Genomic DNA, 20,963 nt, shown 5'->3' on the forward strand with positions numbered 1-20,963 from the left:
ATTATTATTATTATTATTATTCATTATTATTTATCATTATTATTATTATATACTTTCCTGGCTTTAGCTCGCATCAAACATCATTGCGGATTATACAACAAATATAATTAACCATATAACAAACTATATCCTGACTTATATAATTAGTTGTATGTGAGGAGGTTTACACATTATGGCTAATCGGACAAACCCCGAAACAATTCGCACAAATCACACGTCGCGAGAAAATTTGTCAGAATACCGTCTGCTTTGTTGGACAAAAAGACAAAAAATAATTGAAAGAAAAAAAAAAAAAAAAAAACTGTTAATACTTTTGGAAATATGCACGCATACTATATGTGTGTATTTTTTGAATGCGTTTTGTTTCTTTCTTCACATATCGAAAGTGTATTCACCCTCAGGCACGCGTATCTTCCTCCGATTCAACAATGAGATAAACTGCAGTGACCCAAAGTCACATCTTCGCTTTCACTAATAAAAACATTTATGTGTTTTTTTTTTTTTCTTTTAAGTTGTCTTTTCCTTAAGGAGATAGAGAGAGATCGTGACAGAGCGAGAGAGAGAATAAGATAATGTTTTCCGAAAATACAACTCACAAAAACGTGACTACTATTTGAAAAGAGTTTAGTAATAGCGGTCTCTATTAATTTTAGCATGATAATACATACATGCATCATTGATGTGTAGAAAACATTGATGTGCATAATTTATTAGGAAATCTTTTGACGTTGGTTTTCTTTTCATTTCATTCTATTTTTTGAATATTCTCCCCTTGAATTCCAAAGACCTAAGTTTCGTAGATTCTTCGTAGATCTCGTAGATTGTACAATAGGATAATACTAAACGCCGAGCAAGGTGTGAATTCGGGTCATTGAGATCTCCGTCAAAATAGCGACCTGCCTTAGCTCTATGATTTATACATAATACGTATTATACGTATGTGAAAACAATCAACCCAATTATTAACTCATTATAACATTGCGTGCCACTGATGTTCTAGGCATATTACAACGGCAGTCGTGAAGCAAGTTTCGCGTGTCGAATTTATAGATCTGCACACAAGCCTTGCAAGAACATAGAATATTTTTGCGAACAATAGACAAGCATAAACGAATTGCTGCAACGATAAATTCATAGCCACGGTAAACTATGAGCCAAAGTAATACAAAGTAACAAATATTTCGGACAGTATTTATGCGTGAAAAGTGGAACATTGTTCTTTTTTTTTTTTTTGTTTTTCTATACGTGACTAATTTCGAAAATCCATCCATAATCGAAATTTGATCAATCGCATATCTAAATTCTGTCGTGGTGATAAGAGGTACTGAACCACTATCAAGCAGGATGGTCCGTAAAATTTGGAAAGCATTTTTCAGTCTTGTTTAGATAGAAAACTCTGAGAAGCATGATTAAATTATATGAAGATTGTTCAAGTAAAACGGATATCGGAGTTTTTTTAGGCGGTAGCACCGCCATACTCGTCTACTGAACGCTGCGTAATACTTTCTGTGTTTTGAAAATTTTATTTAAGAGTATGAAACAAAAAAAAATATTATGCGCATATATATATAGCATAGCATATATATATATATATATGCACGTAAAATTTTTTTTCCACTTGACAACAAAGAAGAAAGTTTAAATAAATTCTACCCAGTTAATTGATAGTAGCTTATAATATACCGCAGTAAGCATGTTTCGTGTGTGTGTGGGTGTGTGCGTGTGTGTCTTTATATAGACGGAATACTGCGGAGTAGAAAAATAATTGATTAAACTAAGTCCAACATTTTTTTCCGACTTCACTTTGAAACAGACAATTAAGTTACTATTATTTACAATAATACGATTATTACAAGTTACGTAATTTCATAATTATGTTTCTGTTATTTATCTCGTTATCGTAACATCCTAATTAACATAGGACTGACTCAACTGTACACATCCCATGCATCACTTTACTGCTCTCTTAACGAACCGATACGAAAAATGCTTTGAATTGTGAATGAACATCATCTTTGTCTTCGAATACGGTTGTGTGGATCAATATAAAAAGAATGAAATAAATGGATTTGTTCGTTTGACTACGCGCATAAGATATTTTTACATCCTTTTTAAGGATTTCAAAAAAACAACAAAATCGCTATCACCATACGCTGGGAAAATCAAATATTTCTGTTATAGATATTATAAGTATGAGAGCAGATATAACACGCACCATTTACCATACCTCTTAAAGTACCATACACAGTTCACAATTCATTAATATATATATATATATTATCTAATTATATAATGGTGGATTTTTTCGTCTTATTTATATAATAAGAGTAGTTGGTTTATTAGAGCACAGCAGTGTTTTTTTTTTCTCATGTTTGTCAGGTCGATACTATTTTCATTAAGATTATACAATTTGTTCATGTCCTATCATATATTTCATATTATACCAAACAAAAACAAAAGGAAAGAACTACGTAGATTGTTCGCAGCTTAATTTTCTCCAATTATTCTTCTTTCAATTCTGTTTCAATTTTTCTATCAATTATTCTTTTTTTTTCAATTCTGTTTCTTTCTCTTTTATGCATCCTATAATATTGTTATATGCCAACGGTGAGAATTCAAAGTAATGTCCATTATATATTCCCACCCGATGGGTAAAACGGGAATGCTCCGAATTGAAAGTTGACCGGCGTTTTAGGTGAAGCGCAGGCGTAAAGGAAATCATCTGTCTGCAGTTGAGTTCGATTTAAATTTGGTTCCGAAGCTGATCTGGTTATCTTGGGCAAACCCTGAATCAAACCTTCCAAGCTAGCTAAAATTTGTCTAAATATCGGTCTTTCGTCTCTGGAAAATTTTATACAGTCTTCCGTCAGGCGTTTCAGAGCCTTCGGAGTGTCCGATCTGAGTTTGTTCAAATCAGGTCGCAGGTAGCCCCTACCAACCATGAACAAAATTTGATCTTTGTTGTTAATGTTACAATAAGGTAACTGTCCGGTAAGCAGTTCGAAAAGTACCACTCCGAAAGCATAAACGTCCGACTGATAACTGTAGGGATTTTCTTCCTGCATTCTAATGACCTCGGGTGCCATCCATAAAATGGAGCCGGTCGGTTGGTGAAATTGCTGAGATCCGGACCACCTTGTCTTCGCTGTTGCCAGTCCAAAATCACCAATTTTCACTGTCAAGTCGTCGTGCAAGAATATATTGTTGCTCTTCAAATCCCGATGAATGATGTTCTTGGCGTGTAGATAATCCATACCCTGTGCAGTCTGTCTGCCGATTTCGATAAGTGTCAAAAGTTCAAACTTGGATTCAAAAACGTGGAGGTGTTTGTACAAAGACGATCCCTCGCACCATTGAGTTACTATGGCGAGCTGGGGTTTACTGACGCAACCCATAAACAGGAGTATATTAACATGACGAGTTTTCCTGAGCACTGCAACTTCATTTTTAAATGCCTGGAGTTGAGCCAGCGTTGGAATTTTAACGTTCAAAGTTTTCACAGCTACCGGACCGTGCCAATGAGCTTTGTACACCGTCCCGAACGATCCTGAGCCGATGCGAGGTCCCACCAGTATTTCATCGGCCGGAATCTCCCAATCTTCGATCGACTCTCTGGGCGCCAATAAATTTTTCGAAGACTCGTCGGCCGACCTTGCTCTCGGCCGTTTTGGCCTCAGCGTACTCGTTGGACTCGCCTGAGTCGATTGACTGTGCTTGGTCGGACTGCTTCCCGGTGAAACCGGACTCTGAGTGTTACCCACCGGTCTTCCCAGGCTTTGAGATCTGGTGTAATCCTCGAGGGACGAGGGATCGCTCCCAGGTTTAACCATGTTGAAGCAAACATTGGGAGCGGAACTGGAACGATCTTGCTGCCCCAAAGTTCTGGGATGTCTGTGACTTCTGACAGGAGCGAGAGACGGAGACATGCTTCGACTCAGACCGTAGCCAGATGGAAGTTGGAGTATTCCAGCAGTAGTTTCGGGGTTGTGAGCCAGGAGAGCCTGATAGTAAGCATCCTGCATGCGAACCTGATGGCACAACGCCGGAACGCCGCCGGCGCATCGCTGATGAAATCTGTAGTTACAAGTCCGGCAATAGAATCCTTGAAAGAGAAGTTTTCTACAGAATTCGCAGAATGCCAATGAGAAAAATGTCTTTCTAGCAAAATTGTGCGATATAGAAGTCGTTATGGGAAATTTGTCCAATATCTCGACCGATATCTCGTCGCATTCTAACGAAGAGATGTCCGTGTCCCAAGGAATCGGTATCTTGGTATCGTTCTGTCCTATTACATACACCACGCACATTTCTGGCGTAAGATTCCGCAGTTTCATCGCCTTGGCGAGAGCGTCTCTAAGCGAAAGTCCCTCCTTGACTTGGACACTGGTGCGTTGCTGATTGGGTAGATGAGCTCGTAGCAAAGACTTCAGCGGAGTTCTCGGGTCGGGTTGTCTAGACGGCGTCTGAACCTCGTAGTCGACGTTGACACTAGCGGTGGAGTTAAGGAGCTCGTTAAGCTTCTGTTCCTTGGACTCGAGCTCGTGCAGCTTGCTGGTGAGTTCCTGATACTCGGTGAGGTAGATCGGAGGTGGGTGTTGAAAACCGGCGAACTTGTTGTTGAGCGCATCGATGTTCTGCCTCGTAACATGGATGACACTCTGGATATTTTTTAACTCGTATCTGAGGGGATCCGTCTCGAGGTAACAGTCTTCGAAATCACTCAAATCGGCGTTGTTGCCTGAGTATCCCTGCGACATGGTGTTTGAATGGTCATTACCATTACCACGGGACGGTGTTGTGTACGAAAACGTCGGTACTCTACCATGGACGAATCTTACTTCCCTAATAACTGCCATTTTCTAACGAGACCCACCTGACGCAGGTTGTTTTGTTTTCCTCGCAATGAACGTCGGCGGCGACGACATCATGTTTAGCTAAATGGCCTTGCGAATTTAGCCGCCTATCTTCCTCCTTCTCCTCCTTCTCCTCCTCGACCTCCTCCCCCCCCCCCCCCAATATCTTCACCGTTTAACGCGATATATTTACGCACCGTTGACAACACCTCACCCGACACTCGTCACTTTATTTTTAAATACGCGCTAACGATTGTTTAAACAATATTTATATTATTGCGGGTCGCACGATATTCAAGACTCTCGAAAACTCAACAATAGTCCAGTGTCAACGGCGGCTGCTTTCGCTGCCTTATTACTCTAAACTCTTGCGCAGAACCCGAACGTCGAACCGAAGTGACACGGAAACTCCCGAGTTTCCTCTGTGTGACAGTGCCTCGCCATAACGTAGGCAATACGTAGACGGGTCATTCCACGTCAACTGTAGAATGTTTATACCCGTTTTCGAAAATTCATTACTAGACGAGTTTTCAAACATCATTTTGCATCAATTCCACATGAAGAATATAACTGACAGAAGGAGCGTTCAGAACAAGAATAACATTCCTCATTTCGCTTCTTATCGATGACGCGATCAAGGACGTGAACTAACCCCCCCCCCCCCCCCCCCCCCCCCACGGGCAACTGCACACTATTTTATGATCTTTGACTATAGGTATAATATTACAGTACTACTCATACCAATAGATTCTAATTGTAAGGACAATCGTTTGGAAATAAACATTTTCTACGAAGAATTCCAATAATTTGGAATTATTATAAAATGGATCTCGGGTAGAATTCATATTTGAAAGAAGAGAGCGAAATCGAAACATATTACCAAATAAATAATTGATTTGTTTGATTTACTCTTACATCCTTGTTTTTTTAACTGTTGTCTAGATTTTGTATCCAATTTGAACGTTGAGAATTAAAAGTAGAACGGATGTCAATGCGGTTGGTGCTAATCAATAAATCGAAATGAATCCCAAAAAAATTAGCGGTAGAATTAGTGGGAAGTTATTTAAAATTTCCAAGAAGTATATTTATATGTACTGTGAAAATAAAAAATATACGTTTCGATTCTTTTGTGTTCGTGGAATTTTAATTTCTGTTCCATTCATCACGTAAGGCGATGAGAAAAAAATTTGTATACAAGCAAAACCTGAGAATCTAAATCAATCTGGGATTGAACAGGTTAATTCGGTATAACATAATTCGATTACGTGCATCAGGTGTGACCGAGGTTTCTTCACGAAATTTATCAAAAAAAAGTTCTTTCCTGATCCTTTGATTTTTTAATAATGCCTCAAACAAATACTTTTGAATCACACTGCAAATTTTCGCGATAAGAGTATTTAAATAGCATTTTCATCGAATAGCATTTTAAAGTACATCTATTTATTAGCAGCCCGCCAGCGCTTCACTAGCTAATAATTTCAAACTCTTCTCGTAGCAAAACTATTTAGACACAGCAATGTGGTCTTCAGGACTTTTTTGTCGAGCTCGTCGAGGTCTTGAAAACTCTTCAGCATAACTTCACTTTATCTGGAAGAGTTTAGTCAGCATTTACATAAGTGTGTGATCCAGTTCCGACTTGGCTTACAAATATCGTTATATATGCAAAACTATGAATCTGGTTGTAACGCAATGTAGTCTAAAACCTGGCCAAACGTAGTTATTCACAGAAAAATAAAGGATTAAAATGGTTATAGTTCTCGAGTTATAAGCAAATTGAATACGGACAGACAGGGAAACATTGATTTTTATATAGTACGTAGAGAATTAGAAGAGAAGATAGGAAACTAATCGCAAAGCCTAGAAAAAATTGAGGCAAAACCTGAACCCAATTATTAATATATGTGTAACAAGTTGCGAATTTCTATTAGTATTTTAAAACCGTAGAATATTAATTATGTAGAGAAGTTTCGTTGGAAAGTCAGAGTAAATAGTCTACAAAATTAATTAGTATTCATGATTTCAACCGAACTGGGCTTAAAAAATATTGGATTATACATCGAGCTGTACAGACTCTGAATCATACCATTGCGGAAAGGAAAAAACCGCAATTTAGAAGCTTTAGAATTAATAATTCTAGTGCAAACGGCAAAGATACTACATCGAAGTGCAATGTTGTCTTTTTTTATTTTCAAGAAATACAAAAATGCCGACAACGGGATAAAACAGTGGACAAAATAATAAGTTATGGAGCTTATATAATCCGAGTCGTCTGTTACAAACAGGCTTTTATCGACGTATTTATATAGCTGAAACGGATAGCTCGTGACCAAGAAGGATTACCGCCAGACTACGGTTGCAGTCAAACCATGCAATTACGAATAAATTTGATTTAAATGCATCGCGTTTGCGTACGTGCAGCCTGCGTAATTTATGTCTATAAACTCGCGCGCGCATGCAGGCACAGGGCAAGCCGTATGCAGTCGAAAAGCGCGTTAATGCCATTGCATGTGTGCGTAAACACGTATGACATCATGCAATGCCCGCTGACGTTTCTAGCAGACGACGCGTTGCCGCAATAACGGTTTTACAAATTTTATAATTAGTATCAGTCTTTTATCGTTACGTATGTGGTAAAGTTGGTCATTCCATAAATAATCTCCAACTTGATTCTCTTTTTTTTCTTCCTTAACAAGCCGCAGACCAATGTCGACGCCTTACTTTATCCCTGAGATATTTTTCCTCATAGACCAGGTTCACTCGATACAATCTAACAATAAGATATCTCGGTTATCTCAACAATTAGCCTTGGGATTGGCAACAGAATGAGTTGTGATAGTTGAAGAAACTTGACAAACATGTCGGGTATTGTTGCTGGAAAACTTGCATTTGTCACAGGTCACCATCGCTTTATTCATTGACTTTTACTACTTGTATAACTGCATTTTGTTTCACTTTTCTTTTATTCATTTCGTCTTAGTTTGTGCGGACTACAATTTTTCATACTTTCAGGAGCTGGCAGCGGCATAGGCAGGGCCGTATGTCGAATACTGGCGAGGGAAGGTGCTGCGATTATTGCAACTGATCAGAATTCAAAAAATGTTGCTGATACGGTAGCTACGTTGGAAGGTAAATTTTTATTTATATCGATATCTCATTGGACAGCGAGGAAGAAATTTTGGAAAATTTATTAACGTTGTTGTAGGCAGGTAAATTTTTAAACACTTAAGTAAGACTGTATCAACAATTCTTTTTTCAATTGTTTCTTCAGGTGGCGATCACACTGCGTTAACGGTTGACGTCACTTCGTCGAAGAGTATAAATGAGACGTTCAAATCGGTCATTGATCGCTACGCAAAGCCGCCAACTTTAGTCGTTAATTCTGCCGGCATAACGCGGGACAATTATATGTTGAAACTTTCAGAAGAAGATTTTGACCAAGTGATAAACGTCAATCTAAAAGGGACATTTCTTGTTACTCAAATAGCTGTCAAGGCAATGGTAGAGGCCGGAGTGTCCAACGGAGCATCTGTTGTGAACATTGCATCAATCATTGGAAAACTTGGAAATATTGGACAAACTAATTACAGTGCTTCAAAGGCTGGCGTTGAAGCTATGACAAAGTCTGCTTCGATGGAATTTGGAAAGTGAGAACAGCTTGAGTAGTTTTTTCTGTTCGGAACTTAGACACAACTTGATTGTATAAAATGATTCGATTTCATTACCATGATTTTTGCAGGATTATTTCCCATGTATTACTGTATTCATTATTCAGTAATCTGCATATCGACACAAAGGTTTCTTGAAATCATCTTAAGATTAGACAGGGTTTGTACGCTTTTTGAAATTTGAAATTCCATGAATTTTCCAGGTATTCCAGCCTGAAAATAGGATTTTTCCAATAATCTTTCAAGAAATATGAGGCTTACTAATGACAATTCTTTTTATACATTTATACTAATACCTTTATTATTGCCTAGTAACTATTTTACTGCCTGGCTATCACTTTACAAACAATAGCCTATGTAAGAAAAACGAAAGATGGTTTGGTATTAAGTAATATGCATAGAATGTGTGGGTGCACGACGAAACAAAATTTTGAGTGCAATTTTTTTTCATTCTGAGATCCATAGTGCTTTGTATAAGCATGAGTTTATTTACTCCACAAACTCGAAATTCTAATCTTATTTTTGAAATCCTCAGACTTTTCCCTGTTGTAAGAAATTCCCTGATTTTTCCCGGTTTTCTCTGTGCGAACGAACCCTGTTAGACTGAATATTAGACAAAAGAATAATACCGAATTTACGGTCATAATATAAATGTAAAATTAGCAACAATATTCATCTTTAGAGAATGTAATGATAAGAATGTGACAACTGCTTAATATCTGATATTGGTTTAAAAATATTCAAAGAAAATTCCATAAATTATTATGATTACAGGTTTGGGGTTCGCATCAATGCCGTATTACCAGGCTTCATTAAAACTCCAATGACAGATGCTGTCCCAGAGCATATTCTGGGAATGGCGGCAACAAAATCCCCACTGAACAGAGTGGGAACACCTGACGAAGTGGCGGAAGTTGTAGTATTTTTATGTTCAAATAAGAGTTCTTTCGTCCATGGTGCATCCATAGAAGTTACTGGGGGCTACCATTAGCTTTAACAAAATTTCCTACAAGTATCTCTCATTTTCCGTTCGAATTGATACGTAATTAATTAACAGGGTACAATGTAAATAAAAATGAAAAAAAATTTATTCTTATACCAGAGGATTGTATATTTTTTGTTTCGAATGAATAAAACAGCAATGAAAGTGTTCGCGTGATGTTCGACGGAATTAATTCTTCTTTCCTTTTAATTTTCTCGCGTGTCTGTGTGATTTGAAGTGCATTTTTCGTTTCTCATCAACGATTTCCTTGTATTTTCGTTTATTGAATTTTGAGAATTCCGCATCAGCCATAAGCTCATCGACGATGGTACGCTTTCGTTCTTTCTTAGTGAGACGACTATTGTAATAGTCGAGCGGCGAATCCATGACTTTACCGATTTGAAAGTATTTAGGAAGTACTTGAAGATCGTTCTTTTTATAAAAGTGTTTAGGATCGAGAACGGATCGCATTTGAATAACTTCCAGATCGTGCCTAACTTCATCTGTCATTTCAGGAGCAGGTAAATTGAACCACTTCTTTCCCTTAGTCTTTTCTCTTTCTCTACGCCTCTGTGCCTTTAATCGTTTCTGGCTTTCGTCGTACGTCGGAACAGATTCGAGCTTTTCAAAGCCTGGTTTAATAACAGACTTCTGTAATATTTTGTCCAGCGGAGTCAACTCCTTTGTTATTTCTTCAACGCTTGTAGAATTTGGCGGCTGCTTTTTCCCCGCGTTTTTCCACCCCATCTCACGCTCGAATTCTTCGATATCAATGTCGTTGCTCGGTTTTCCTTTGCATTTTGTCGACGCAATCTCTTTCGATATTGACTCCAACCGCGCTGGATCGAAATCTGAAATGTCGCGTTTAGGTTATGGTGTGTCATTCGTTACAAGGCTGCTAATATTTTGCTTAAACTTGACGTTCATTTACCAAAATCTTCGCTGTCCGGATCATCGTCGTCGCTATCGGCAAGCGTGTTTCTGTCCAAAAAATCGGCCCGTCCTGTCGTGTCAATGATTATGTCCATTTTTCCGCGTTTTAACTAAGTAACAGCGTTTACTCTGTTCAATTTCTATACTACAATTATCTATACACAACCACACGTGGGTTCACGCTTCTAAATCAGTCATATTGCAGGTATCGACATCTGTTGGTGTCGTGGTAAAACCTCGCCGAGGCACATCGGGAATTGAACTCGAAAACGAGTCTACGAATCTATCTTGTTTGGTTTTTATCTCATGAGATTCTACACAACGCATATAACTTTCTCCAATTCGATATCAAATCACATGTTTTGCAAGCTTTCGGTGAAAATAAACTCGCATTGTTTAGAAAGTTAAATTGTTGAAGCTTTAATGAGTCAAAAATATGAAATTACACAGAGTTGCCTAAATGCAGGCGGGTTTTGAGGGCCGGTAATTTATTTCAGTCATATGCCTTTTGTAAAATGCAAACTTTACATCTCTTGGGAGATAAATAATTACAGGTTTATTATAACTGGAGTACTTACAGTTTCCTTTCAATCCGCATTGTTCCAACTAGAAACTTTTTCCAATTTCAATTCACCCCAAATCTTATTGGTCAGAATTAAAAGTTTTGCTAATATTGTACCCTAAGGTGATATTTTAAATTACCGGAATATGTGAATAATAAACCACTGTTTAGCACAAAGTTATCTCGCATTTCCAATTAATTTTCTGTACATGCCTGAGTTGTGCGGTTTATTATTTACTCATGCTTAGTCCCAATAATGACCGTTACTCAATTTCACTCCCAAGCATATTATACCCACTCATAACACGGTGTGAAATATGCCCGGAGAAAATAATTTCCCCTTTGCTTGAATTATCATTTTCCTTGCACACTGTGTTATGAAATTTGTGAACGTTATTATTAGCTAGGTAGCTGTATGTTAAATATAAATGTATTATTGATGTAATTATTTTTAGAGTTTGGACACCGCTGAAAAAGGATTTTTGCGAAACACACTGTTCAAGTATCATCCACAATTACATTTTTCTCTTTCTATTTGAATCCGTTGACGACCTGCATGCAAGCTGAGATCTCAACAACTCATGGCGGAAGTAAAACTGCAAGATGTGGAATCAGTACGCTCTTATGTATTTGAAAGTCTGATGCAAAAAGAAACTAAAGCTCTGCAGTTAGTGGAATCAACGTGGGGGGAAAGGCTCTATGGGAATATATGAGAACATGCACTTGATCGAGAAAGGACAGTGTATTAGTTTCGAATCGCAGGGTCAGGTCAGGGTTTTTGCAAAAAAAAGTGACGTAAAACAAGCAGAGGCTATCAAAAGTCTTTTCGAAAATTTTCTATAATTACTTGAACGACACTCGACTGCGAAATAAACAGAGATAATTTGACTTCACAATATCATTTTGAAATGCTCAAAGTTGTGAAAGAATTTTACATTTTCCTGTAATACGCGATGGCTCGTGTGCGTCAATTGTTGTTCCTTCTGCTTTTGGAATGTTCCGTTATTTATGCGGAATTGAATAAATCCGTAGCGGAAACTTTCGAAATTAATTCCATTCCAATAATCAAAAGTACGGAAAATTTTCCTTTGAGCGTTTCACCGACGAATTTTGACAGGTCGAAGGGTTTGGACAATTCGGACAATTTCCTAAGTAATGAAGTACCTTTTGACATGAATGCGGTACTTGAAATTTGGAATCCAATAAACGTTGCGCAAATTTGGGACTCCAAGTCGGACCGTGACGTCAACATATCAACAAACTGTAACATGGCATTGGTCAAATATTTTCGAGGAGTTCTCAACGGTGACAACTGGGCTTTGAAAAGTGAGTAAAAGTTGGTTGTTTCTGTTTTTATGTGAATCGAAAAAAAAATTGGGTGTCCTTTAAGGCTAAATCAAACGTTCAAACAAGTACAAGCATTGTTAGAGATTCTGTTCGATAGTTTTTCCCTTTTCATGACTTGATTAAAACGGTACGCCACATACATTCTTAAAATATGTACAGACCGTAATTCGTGGCTTCGACAGAAATTTGAAAAAGATTGTACGAGTGTTATATTTTAATCATGAAAATTCCCACTTCTTTGATCCAAAGTTTATTGCTATTTGCGACTACTGTAGGGCCAATTCGCTGCAGGTTTCCAGTGGAAAAAAATTGCAAGAAAAACGTCTTTCAACCAATTCCTCGACTCTTGTTCTTGATAGAGCAAGACAATAGTGAAAACATTAAGATAATTCCAAGACAGTAGGTATATCTATAGCCTCCATGATGTGGTACGGAACTAGCTTATATCGAAGCAAGGAAGTCTGAACGGGTTCACGTTGGGAAAAAAAACATGGCAATTGCAACTAGTTCCATGACGTAATGCGATACGAAACCCTTCCTTTCTTCGCGAAGGCCTTTCGAGTGTTCTCAATATCACACTTTCCGCCAACTTACTCTCGTCAGTGAAGACACAACATCGCAATACCTATACTTTCGAAGGCTGACATAATTGAGTCGTTAATCATAGGAGGTTGTAATTTCTGCGGATTCAGTTACGTCCGATTACATGAGTACACGTTCACCTTTCGGTACGGGTAATAATAGTAATATTGTAAAGCTAGCTGCGGTAGTAAAAAACCTCGAAATTTAAGAAGTTCGACCACGTTCCCTCCAGCATAGCATTCCTCTCGTTAATTCGACCACATAAAGCACCCGTGAAGGGGGTTAAACCCGTGTGATCAACGAATTGAGAGCCGCGGGAGCAGGATGCTTTCTGTAGAAAGTGAGAAAGCTATTTACCCCGGTGTGCGTAGGCACCTTGTATCCAATGGTTTGGCCACTCCTTCACAGTACATCAGTGTACATAACATGACTTAACACACGCTTACAAACTGACCGTTGCACGTCTACATGCGGTGCGTTTTGCCTGTATAGCCGAGAGCATATATGGTTACGCAACGTTTCGCATTATATCCGCATGGGTTGCAGCAGAGAGTGAAAAAATCCCAGACTGCAGGCGCTGCATGTGCAGCATGGACTGTAACGTACACACGTGGGCTAGACGATGGTAATAATAAAAAAGGTGAAACCGGTGAGTTTCACCCTATATTCGACGCACCGACGAATGCTGGATTGCAGTTTGAACAGAGCAGGCTCAGTTCCGATTCCCTATATGCGAAAGTCGTCGGTCATCATTGATCAATAATTCCAGGTTGCTCCTCGAGCACGTGCTCGTTCCGAATGTGCAATGTCTCCGATATTCATGCCGCGAGTCAAGTTCGCTTCGCTTGAAAAATGCTGTTGGAAATGTTTGGGAGGCGAACGAGAATTTATTTACAATCGAATGCACTCTAGGCAGCATATCTTTGCTCGGGGATGAACCTTTCGCACAAAACCGACGTTAGATTACAGTAATTACATTTCGAATTGTCTAATCTCATAAGCTTCACGGTGAAAGTACCGGACTTATGCAATATGGGATAATAAGGCATAGTTTAATATTTTATCGTTATATCACTTCACGGAATTAACGTATATTCAACTTTTTTTTGTATTTGAAGCTAAGATGAGGATATAATTAACGGATTCATGGGCTAAGAACAGAACTTTCTTTTTATTGCGTTTTTTTAGTGATGGACGCCGATGGAAGGCACACTTGGGGGTTGTTTTGGGGCAGCAGGTACTGGGTTGGATCGCCTGATCTGTGTCGCGAGATGAATCGCGAGGTAAAAGACGCCGACGGATTATTTGAAAGTGATCGCATGGAGGATCTGGAAGCCCCGCCGTTCAGAGTTGACGTCAATTCCGTAAACCTCAAGCTTGACATTTTGAAGCCAGGCCTAAATGGAGTGAGTATTAATGACGACGTAGATAATATATACGAACAGGATTACCCAATTACGATATAACAATTGATCCGTCAGCCCGGAGGCTCTGTGAATGCATTATAAATATTCAAAGAACAACGCATGGAGAATATCCAACATTTTCATCTACTCAATTTCGAATACGATTTGTTCGATAATTACTGTGTAGATCGATGAATAGCACGCGTGCTTCGTGATTAAAAAAAATATCAACCGTACAGATTGTCTAAAATTATTGTCACCGTTGTGCATGAAACACTATACTTTGCAATTCTCTAAAAGTATATCCCGTATCCTGCAATTTACGACGCGACGTTACGTATATTGGCACGTACGTTATACCTATACATACAATAAGCAGTGTTTCAGATAATCTAGGCATATGTGGTGCAATGATTGCAAATTGGAAAGTGCCTGGTGTATAATTTTTTATAACCAACTGCATAATACTGTTGATATTTTAGCATATTTTACCGTAAATCATTGCATGTCGCATTTCAAATGAATCAACAAGGTAATCAAATGAAATTAAACACTCAGACACACGATGTAACTCTTGGACTGTGCTTACCGGGTCACTGTACCGTGGACGACGTTTCTAGCCTATTAAATTTCGCTCTCGATAAATCGGCGACGAATGGCCACAGAAAAATCGTTCTGAACCACGTGCGAAATCTTTCGGACGGTTACACGCTCTGGAGTGATCACACGTTCTACATCATATTGTGAGTTCGCTATAATTAATTACAAATTAATCGAGCCCGTTATCTTGCTTCTCTTTAAATTTCACTTCTAGAATCACGTCGTCATTCGTCCTGGTATTCGTGATTTTGGGAACATTTTACGACGTTGCACTAAGGTATCAAGTGCTACGTACCGACCAACAAAAGAGGAAGGATTCGAACGTTATTGTTGAAATGAAGAGTTTGAGACCCTCCGAAGATCTTGACGATGCGATTACGATTTCAAAATTGTGGTCAGTCAAAACTCACAATGGATCTTTAGGTACGTGTGATTAAAATTTGCGGAATATTTGTAAGTGATTGTTTTAAGTTGATGTCGTCTTATCTGGCATTTGTTACACTTTTCAGATGTGGTGAATCAGAGGGACGTTCCAAGGCCATTGTCCGAGGCACTTCTGTCGTTCAGCATTCTATTGAACATTTCTAAACTCGCAAGCTTGGAAGTCGGCGACGATACTTTGGCGCCGATACACGGACTGCGATTAGTTTCACTTTTCTGGGTTATCCTGGTCCACACATGTTTACTGGCGAACGAGATATCCGGTATACAGGTTTCCACTAGATATTGCATAATGCGTTCCTTCTATTCCGGGTTCGAACCACTCTGCCGAATGTTAGAATGAACGTAAATCAACGTTGGGCATTTTTCAGATAACATAATGTTCAGGGCAAAGGCGGAAAGCGATTTTCTCTATCAAACTATAAGCAATGGTACTTATGCCGTCGATACCTTCTTTTTTATGAGGTGAGTTAAACGGCCTATAAAACTTTTCTCCGCTGGGAATTGGATTGAATATCACATTCGGAATCAAAGCTCATGAATTGACATTATGTTAACCTTCTTGCAGTGGGTGTTTAGTATCCTTTCTCTACTTTCGCACGATAGCCAAACAACGGATGCGAGAGTTGCAAATTACGAAAGGCCTCATTGGACAATTTTTACAATTTTTAGGAATGATGTGGTACCGTTATTTCAGGTACGGTATGATGATTTATATTTTATTTATCCACCAATCATTCTAAAAGTTCTTAATACTCGTTAAACAGAAACTTTTTTGCTCTCTCTTATCAGAAGTTGGCTCAGCAAACAGAACATCATAGTTTTGGTTGCAATTATTGACAGTCTCCTAAAAAAGTAAGATGTTAATTTCATTTTGAAATATCGATATTTCAGATTAACGCCACCGTATCTGCTCGTCATTGGGTTCGTTCAAATATCCATGAAATGGTACCACGATCATTCCGTAATCGAATTGCCTGCTTTGGATCACGTGACATGCGAAAAGTATTGGTGGCGGAATGCTTTGTACGTGAACACTTACTTCCCAATGGAAGACAGAGTATGTTCTTAATTATATGATCAACATTTACAATTAGTGAAATTAAGGTTCTACCTCTGAATTGTGTTTCTCGAAATTGAAATCAAATTTGTCGTTTCGACTTACAGTGTATGGTCTGGAGCTGGTACTTGGCAAACGACACGCAATTTTACACCGTTGGTATAATAATTTTGATAGTCGCAGCGAGGTGAGTTTCGATACGTGCAAACTATCACGAAACAGATATTAATCCATGATCTTTTCTCTGTTTCCCAATCTTTCAAATCAGTTTCCTCTACGTGGGAGCTGCATTAGGGGTCTTTTTCTTGGTCGGTTCTTGGATAATCACGGCCATCGTTTCCTTGAATACGGGACACGTTCCCACGTTAGTAAATATTTTTCGAACATAAGCCAAGATTTTAAACGACACGATTTATATGCTGACGATTGTTCTCTTCAGAATTGAAGAACCCTTCGCTCATTACGAGAGCTTATACGACAAGCCTTGGACGAGGATTGGACCTTACCTAATAGGAATGGCGACCGGATGGTTCCTCTTCAAAACGAAGTGTCAAATAAAGATGAATAAGGTAAACGACACTCTTCTCTGCACTCGCCAAGGTTGACCGAATGACAAATACTTCTTACATCTACTTTCTAGGTGACCGTAGCCTTTGGCTGGACAATTTCCCTCGCCACAATGTTGAGCATAGTCTACGGTTTGTACGGTAACATGTTCGGTCCAATCTTGTCCATAATGTACACGACTTTATCGCATTCTGGTTGGGCACTGAGCATAGCCTGGATTCTGGTCGCTTGTGTCACAAAGAACGGAGGTAATTTCATTCGATTTTAATTCAAGCCATTCGAAATGATGTATTGTCGATTGTACGATGGTGTTCGAATTGAACAATTAATCGAATCACGACGCCTTGATTATTCGCTTACAAAAACAGACAATCTGTGATCGTAATAGCTTGAATTTTATTCGGTGTTATTGATTGGATGTAAAATTTCGCTAGGTATAGTAAACAGCTTTCTTTCGTGGAAATATTTTTATCCACTATCAAGACTGACCTACTGCGCGTATCTCGTTCATCCTGCATTGATGCGTTCGATGATACTCAGAGGCGAGAGTTCCTTGCATCTTACCAAAGGTCTTGTGGTAAGTATATCCCATTAAATTTCAACAAGTACATACGAATGGAGATAATTCAAAGCATAGTGCCGTTGGCTTGATATATCCTCTAAGGGGATTCTAAGAGGTATCACTTTTCTCAGTTAGATGCCGCCAGGCAACACTGCAAAAGGCAGTGAAATCATTTAAACTCTAGGAACTTCATGAGTTAAAACCACTTACTTTTCTCCATAGGCAATGCTGTTCTTTGGCGTCACGGTATCTTCGTATATGGTGTCCATTGTCCTAAGCCTCCTTTTCGAGGCACCCATGGTGTCGCTCTTGCGGATCGTGCACCCCATGCGTCGATGGAAAAACGATTAAGATCTCTCGTCCTGCGAAGTAACAGCGCCCTGCTAATTTATGAAATTTATTGTACAATCAAAGTTTATTAATAATAAGTAGTATTAACTGACAAGACTTAACACAACGCGTGAAACTAAAGACTTCTATAGCTTTCAAAATTATAATAATGATAGTAATAATCGTATTGATAATTTACAGTATATTAATCACGCTTATAATAAATAATTACAGCTTGTAGCTTAAAATTTTTTCTTTCCAATTTCGGAATAAACAAGCATTTCTACCGGGTGACCTACTTAAAGTTCGGTTCAACAAATTTGGATGAAAATTTCGACAGTATCATTTCATATTCATAATTTTGTACATACTACGGTTATTTCACGATTTGCAAAAGCCATTTATTCGATTGAAAACTTGACTGCATAGATTTATTAAATATAACCCACTGCTGGGTAAGGAGAAATTAAATTGAGGAGAATTCGCTTGTGATTGCACATCATAATTTGTAAAGCGCACACGCAGATTGATACCTTTGAAAGTGACTGTATTCGAAAATGAAAGAGATAATACAATCATCGCAGCAATTTAAAACCACATAGAGAATTCCGTACAAAAGTACCAGAAATTAGCAATTTCGATAAATGACTCAGCTTTACGAATCCAAGCCCATGGTTTCAAACGCATTTTCCTCACCTTCCGTCTTGTTAAGCAATACATACAGTAGGTACAATTATATTTCTTCTATGGTAACTTGTCAAAAACGATTGATACGCATTGTTGTTGTGAGTCCCCGTGACTGATGTCTGAACGAACTGGTCTTACGGCCATGCATCTGTCATATGCCGAAAAATAAGATGAAAAACCAGTTACTGGTCGGGATACGGTATTATTTCGTAAGCAAACAGACAAATCGTGACGTCAGTCGTCTGACGCAGGCTTACCGCTGATTAACTTTTTTTATTACTATTTTATTTTATTTTTCATATCCTTTTAGGTCTTTGAAATCTCCGGTTGAATCGGAACATTCGCTAACCATTAATCAATCGTTGCTAGCACGTAACTTATAACGTATATAAGCCTGCACTCTGCGCATTTGCAATAGAATTCATTAAAAATCAGAGAAGTTGTCTAGAGACTAGCCACGTCGTTTTATTGACTGTGCGTATAATAATTTGCAAAACGTGAGAATATGTTGAGTCAGTTTAGGCCGTTTAGGTTTCACAACTTACTCAACGATCGTAAAATCATGTACGCCAGGTCTCTATTTGAATGCGCAGAAGAAATGTTGAATTTTTTAACTAATCTTACCTCGTTATGTCCTATCGGTGTGAAGAAACTTTTTTTTAACAATGCCTTAAAGTCCACTCAGATTTGCATGTTATTTTTTAGCACATTAATTTACGACAGTGTTTAACGATCATTTTTATCAGCACTTTATGCGACGCCGGTTTGAATTTGCAAAACCCGCAAACTGTTGAACTATTCAAAGAGAAAGAAAAAAATTTCAAGTAATTAACCACACCCGCAGCTGGATATATATAATATGTATATATGTATATACAACCTGACCCAAAATGCTGGTTGAAAAAAATTCTACTACCGACTTTTACATAAGCGTAAGTATTAAATGATCCGTGTAGAATTTTCTTGGAACTCAGGTAAATATAGCTATGCATACGTTAATATCTTTCACACGACTAGCACCGAATTTCGCCACTTGCATGTATTATAAAAGCGTGCATTATTTCATCCACCGGCAATAATCATGGGATAAAATTGCACAGACGCGAATATTCCATGAATTTATTTCAGAAACGTAAAATTGTGAAAATTTTGATTCACTCGTGACGTGTTTCTTCGTAGTCGTCATGATCATATCCACACTTGCTGGTTACTCAACGGGATGAACATTGCGCAAGGCTCACGTAACCACGAAATACGAAATGATGCATATATTTTGCCGGTCTAATTCGCCTTGTGTACAAAATCGTTAAAAAAAAAGTCGCGAGGCGTAATAGCAAGCTGGTGGCTGGTATCTTGTTGCGAAAAGTTCAAAATATCACAATTATCGCTTTTAAAGAACAAATCCAGGGTCGGCTTTACCGAATAAAATTCTATTAGTAGGTATAAGTAGTGCTGTGCTAATTTTTCTTGCGTTCACGAGGACGCGACGTTTATTTATATATATACACTTGCAGCAGGTAAGTCATCAAGTTTCGTGGTATAGTAATTGTAGCAGATCCTCGCGTGTATTATTACTTTTATCCAAGTCGGTTTCGATTTTTTTTTTTTTTTTTTCTTCTTTATTTATTTATTTTTATCCCGCTGTTGTACCTGCACAGAAGTTACGTATGGCAATTCGCAATTGTGCGGACTATATTCATGACTCATATATATGTATGTATATGTAATGCATTACGTGATTTGTATACGAGCAGTTCTGGAGAAATGAGCTGCGCATTTCAACGAATGACCGAACGCTGCAACGGAGCTAAAGAAATTCAGTTTCGACCTGATGTGTCGAGATTTTGGCACAAGCAGTTTAACCAGACCACAAATTATTGCGTCATCTGCCACGCTGCTGCAATTATTATTACACGCATCTTTATATAATCTCATATTATAGTCGATCGTATGTTTAAACGTTTAAATTTTGGCGAGTAGCTATCACGTGATCACTTTACACACTATCGGTCAAATAAAAAAAAAAAAAATAAAAAAATTGCGAGACACTCTTTCGGGTGAATGATTCAGCTATCATTACACCGTCATGGTGATGGTAAAATCCAAGTATCCGGAATTCGGTTACGTGTGAATTTGAGGTATGTTGAAAGGTGCGTCCCCTAATTATAATTTCACTTTCGTTAAGGATGTATCGGTGATCTTCGACTAACGGAGATACCGTAGAGATATTGCTGAATGAGAAAGCACGACGATTTTCAAATGGCACATTATAGGCATCTTCGATGTTACTCGATATCACAGCCTGCGCGAGAGACTCGTTCAGTTGGAATACATGTCTCGACTTTCGACATTTGTAACAATGTTAATACTCGAGCATGCAATTCGT

General features: G+C 38.3%; 4 protein-coding genes across 4 annotated transcripts; 2 read left to right on the top strand and 2 right to left on the bottom strand.

The window, feature by feature from the left end:
* Positions 1 to 2,570: 2,570 nt before the first annotated feature.
* LOC124407368 (raf homolog serine/threonine-protein kinase Raf-like) lies at positions 2,571 to 4,985 on the bottom strand. The gene has a single exon (XM_046883446.1). The coding sequence runs from the start codon at positions 4,854 to 4,856 to the stop codon at positions 2,631 to 2,633; it is 2,226 nt and encodes a 741-aa protein (XP_046739402.1). The 5' UTR covers positions 4,857 to 4,985; the 3' UTR covers positions 2,571 to 2,630.
* Positions 4,986 to 7,604: 2,619 nt separating this feature from the next.
* LOC124407373 (estradiol 17-beta-dehydrogenase 8) lies at positions 7,605 to 9,670 on the top strand. The gene is made up of 4 exons (XM_046883457.1): positions 7,605 to 7,748; positions 7,863 to 7,979; positions 8,122 to 8,497; positions 9,293 to 9,670. The coding sequence occupies exons 1-4, from the start codon at positions 7,709 to 7,711 to the stop codon at positions 9,507 to 9,509; spliced, it is 750 nt and encodes a 249-aa protein (XP_046739413.1). The 5' UTR covers positions 7,605 to 7,708; the 3' UTR covers positions 9,510 to 9,670.
* On the bottom strand, positions 9,586 to 10,586 carry LOC124407372 (deoxynucleotidyltransferase terminal-interacting protein 2). The gene is made up of 2 exons (XM_046883456.1): positions 10,432 to 10,586; positions 9,586 to 10,351 (listed from the first exon to the last, which is right to left on the bottom strand). Exons 1-2 carry the CDS (start codon positions 10,526 to 10,528, stop codon positions 9,690 to 9,692), a joined length of 759 nt encoding a protein of 252 aa, XP_046739412.1. The 5' UTR covers positions 10,529 to 10,586; the 3' UTR covers positions 9,586 to 9,689.
* A 1,672-nt stretch (positions 10,587 to 12,258) lies between these two features.
* On the top strand, positions 12,259 to 17,911 carry LOC124407374 (nose resistant to fluoxetine protein 6-like). The gene is made up of 14 exons (XM_046883458.1): positions 12,259 to 12,321; positions 14,113 to 14,330; positions 14,889 to 15,073; positions 15,145 to 15,353; positions 15,440 to 15,634; positions 15,743 to 15,836; positions 15,940 to 16,068; positions 16,266 to 16,431; positions 16,539 to 16,618; positions 16,700 to 16,795; positions 16,871 to 17,000; positions 17,072 to 17,246; positions 17,433 to 17,575; positions 17,783 to 17,911. The coding sequence occupies exons 1-14, from the start codon at positions 12,264 to 12,266 to the stop codon at positions 17,909 to 17,911; spliced, it is 2,007 nt and encodes a 668-aa protein (XP_046739414.1). The 5' UTR covers positions 12,259 to 12,263.
* Positions 17,912 to 20,963: the final 3,052 nt, after the last annotated feature.

The sequence above is a fragment of the Diprion similis genome, chromosome 6 (genome assembly GCF_021155765.1).
Source record: "Diprion similis isolate iyDipSimi1 chromosome 6, iyDipSimi1.1, whole genome shotgun sequence".
NCBI lineage: Eukaryota > Metazoa > Arthropoda > Insecta > Hymenoptera > Diprionidae > Diprion > Diprion similis.

Excerpts from the sequence above, each read along its gene's own strand:
- LOC124407368 (XM_046883446.1), bottom strand. The coding sequence starts at position 4,856 with ATGGCAGTTATTAGGGAAGTAAGATTCGTCCATGGTAGAGTACCGACG.
- LOC124407373 (XM_046883457.1), top strand. The coding sequence starts at position 7,709 with ATGTCGGGTATTGTTGCTGGAAAACTTGCATTTGTCACAG. Across the intron at positions 7,749-7,862 it reads AAAACTTGCATTTGTCACAG|GAGCTGGCAGCGGCATAGGC; the intron begins GTCACCATCGCT and ends TCATACTTTCAG. Across the intron at positions 8,498-9,292 it reads GCTTCGATGGAATTTGGAAA|GTTTGGGGTTCGCATCAATG; the intron begins GTGAGAACAGCT and ends TTATGATTACAG.
- LOC124407372 (XM_046883456.1), bottom strand. The coding sequence starts at position 10,528 with ATGGACATAATCATTGACACGACAGGACGGGCCGATTTTTTGGACAGA. Across the intron at positions 10,352-10,431 it reads TCCGGACAGCGAAGATTTTG|ATTTCGATCCAGCGCGGTTG; the intron begins GTAAATGAACGT and ends GCGACATTTCAG.
- LOC124407374 (XM_046883458.1), top strand. The coding sequence starts at position 12,264 with ATGGCATTGGTCAAATATTTTCGAGGAGTTCTCAACGGTGACAACTGG. Across the intron at positions 15,354-15,439 it reads AACTCACAATGGATCTTTAG|ATGTGGTGAATCAGAGGGAC; the intron begins GTACGTGTGATT and ends TACACTTTTCAG. Across the intron at positions 16,069-16,265 it reads ATGTGGTACCGTTATTTCAG|ATTAACGCCACCGTATCTGC; the intron begins GTACGGTATGAT and ends TCGATATTTCAG.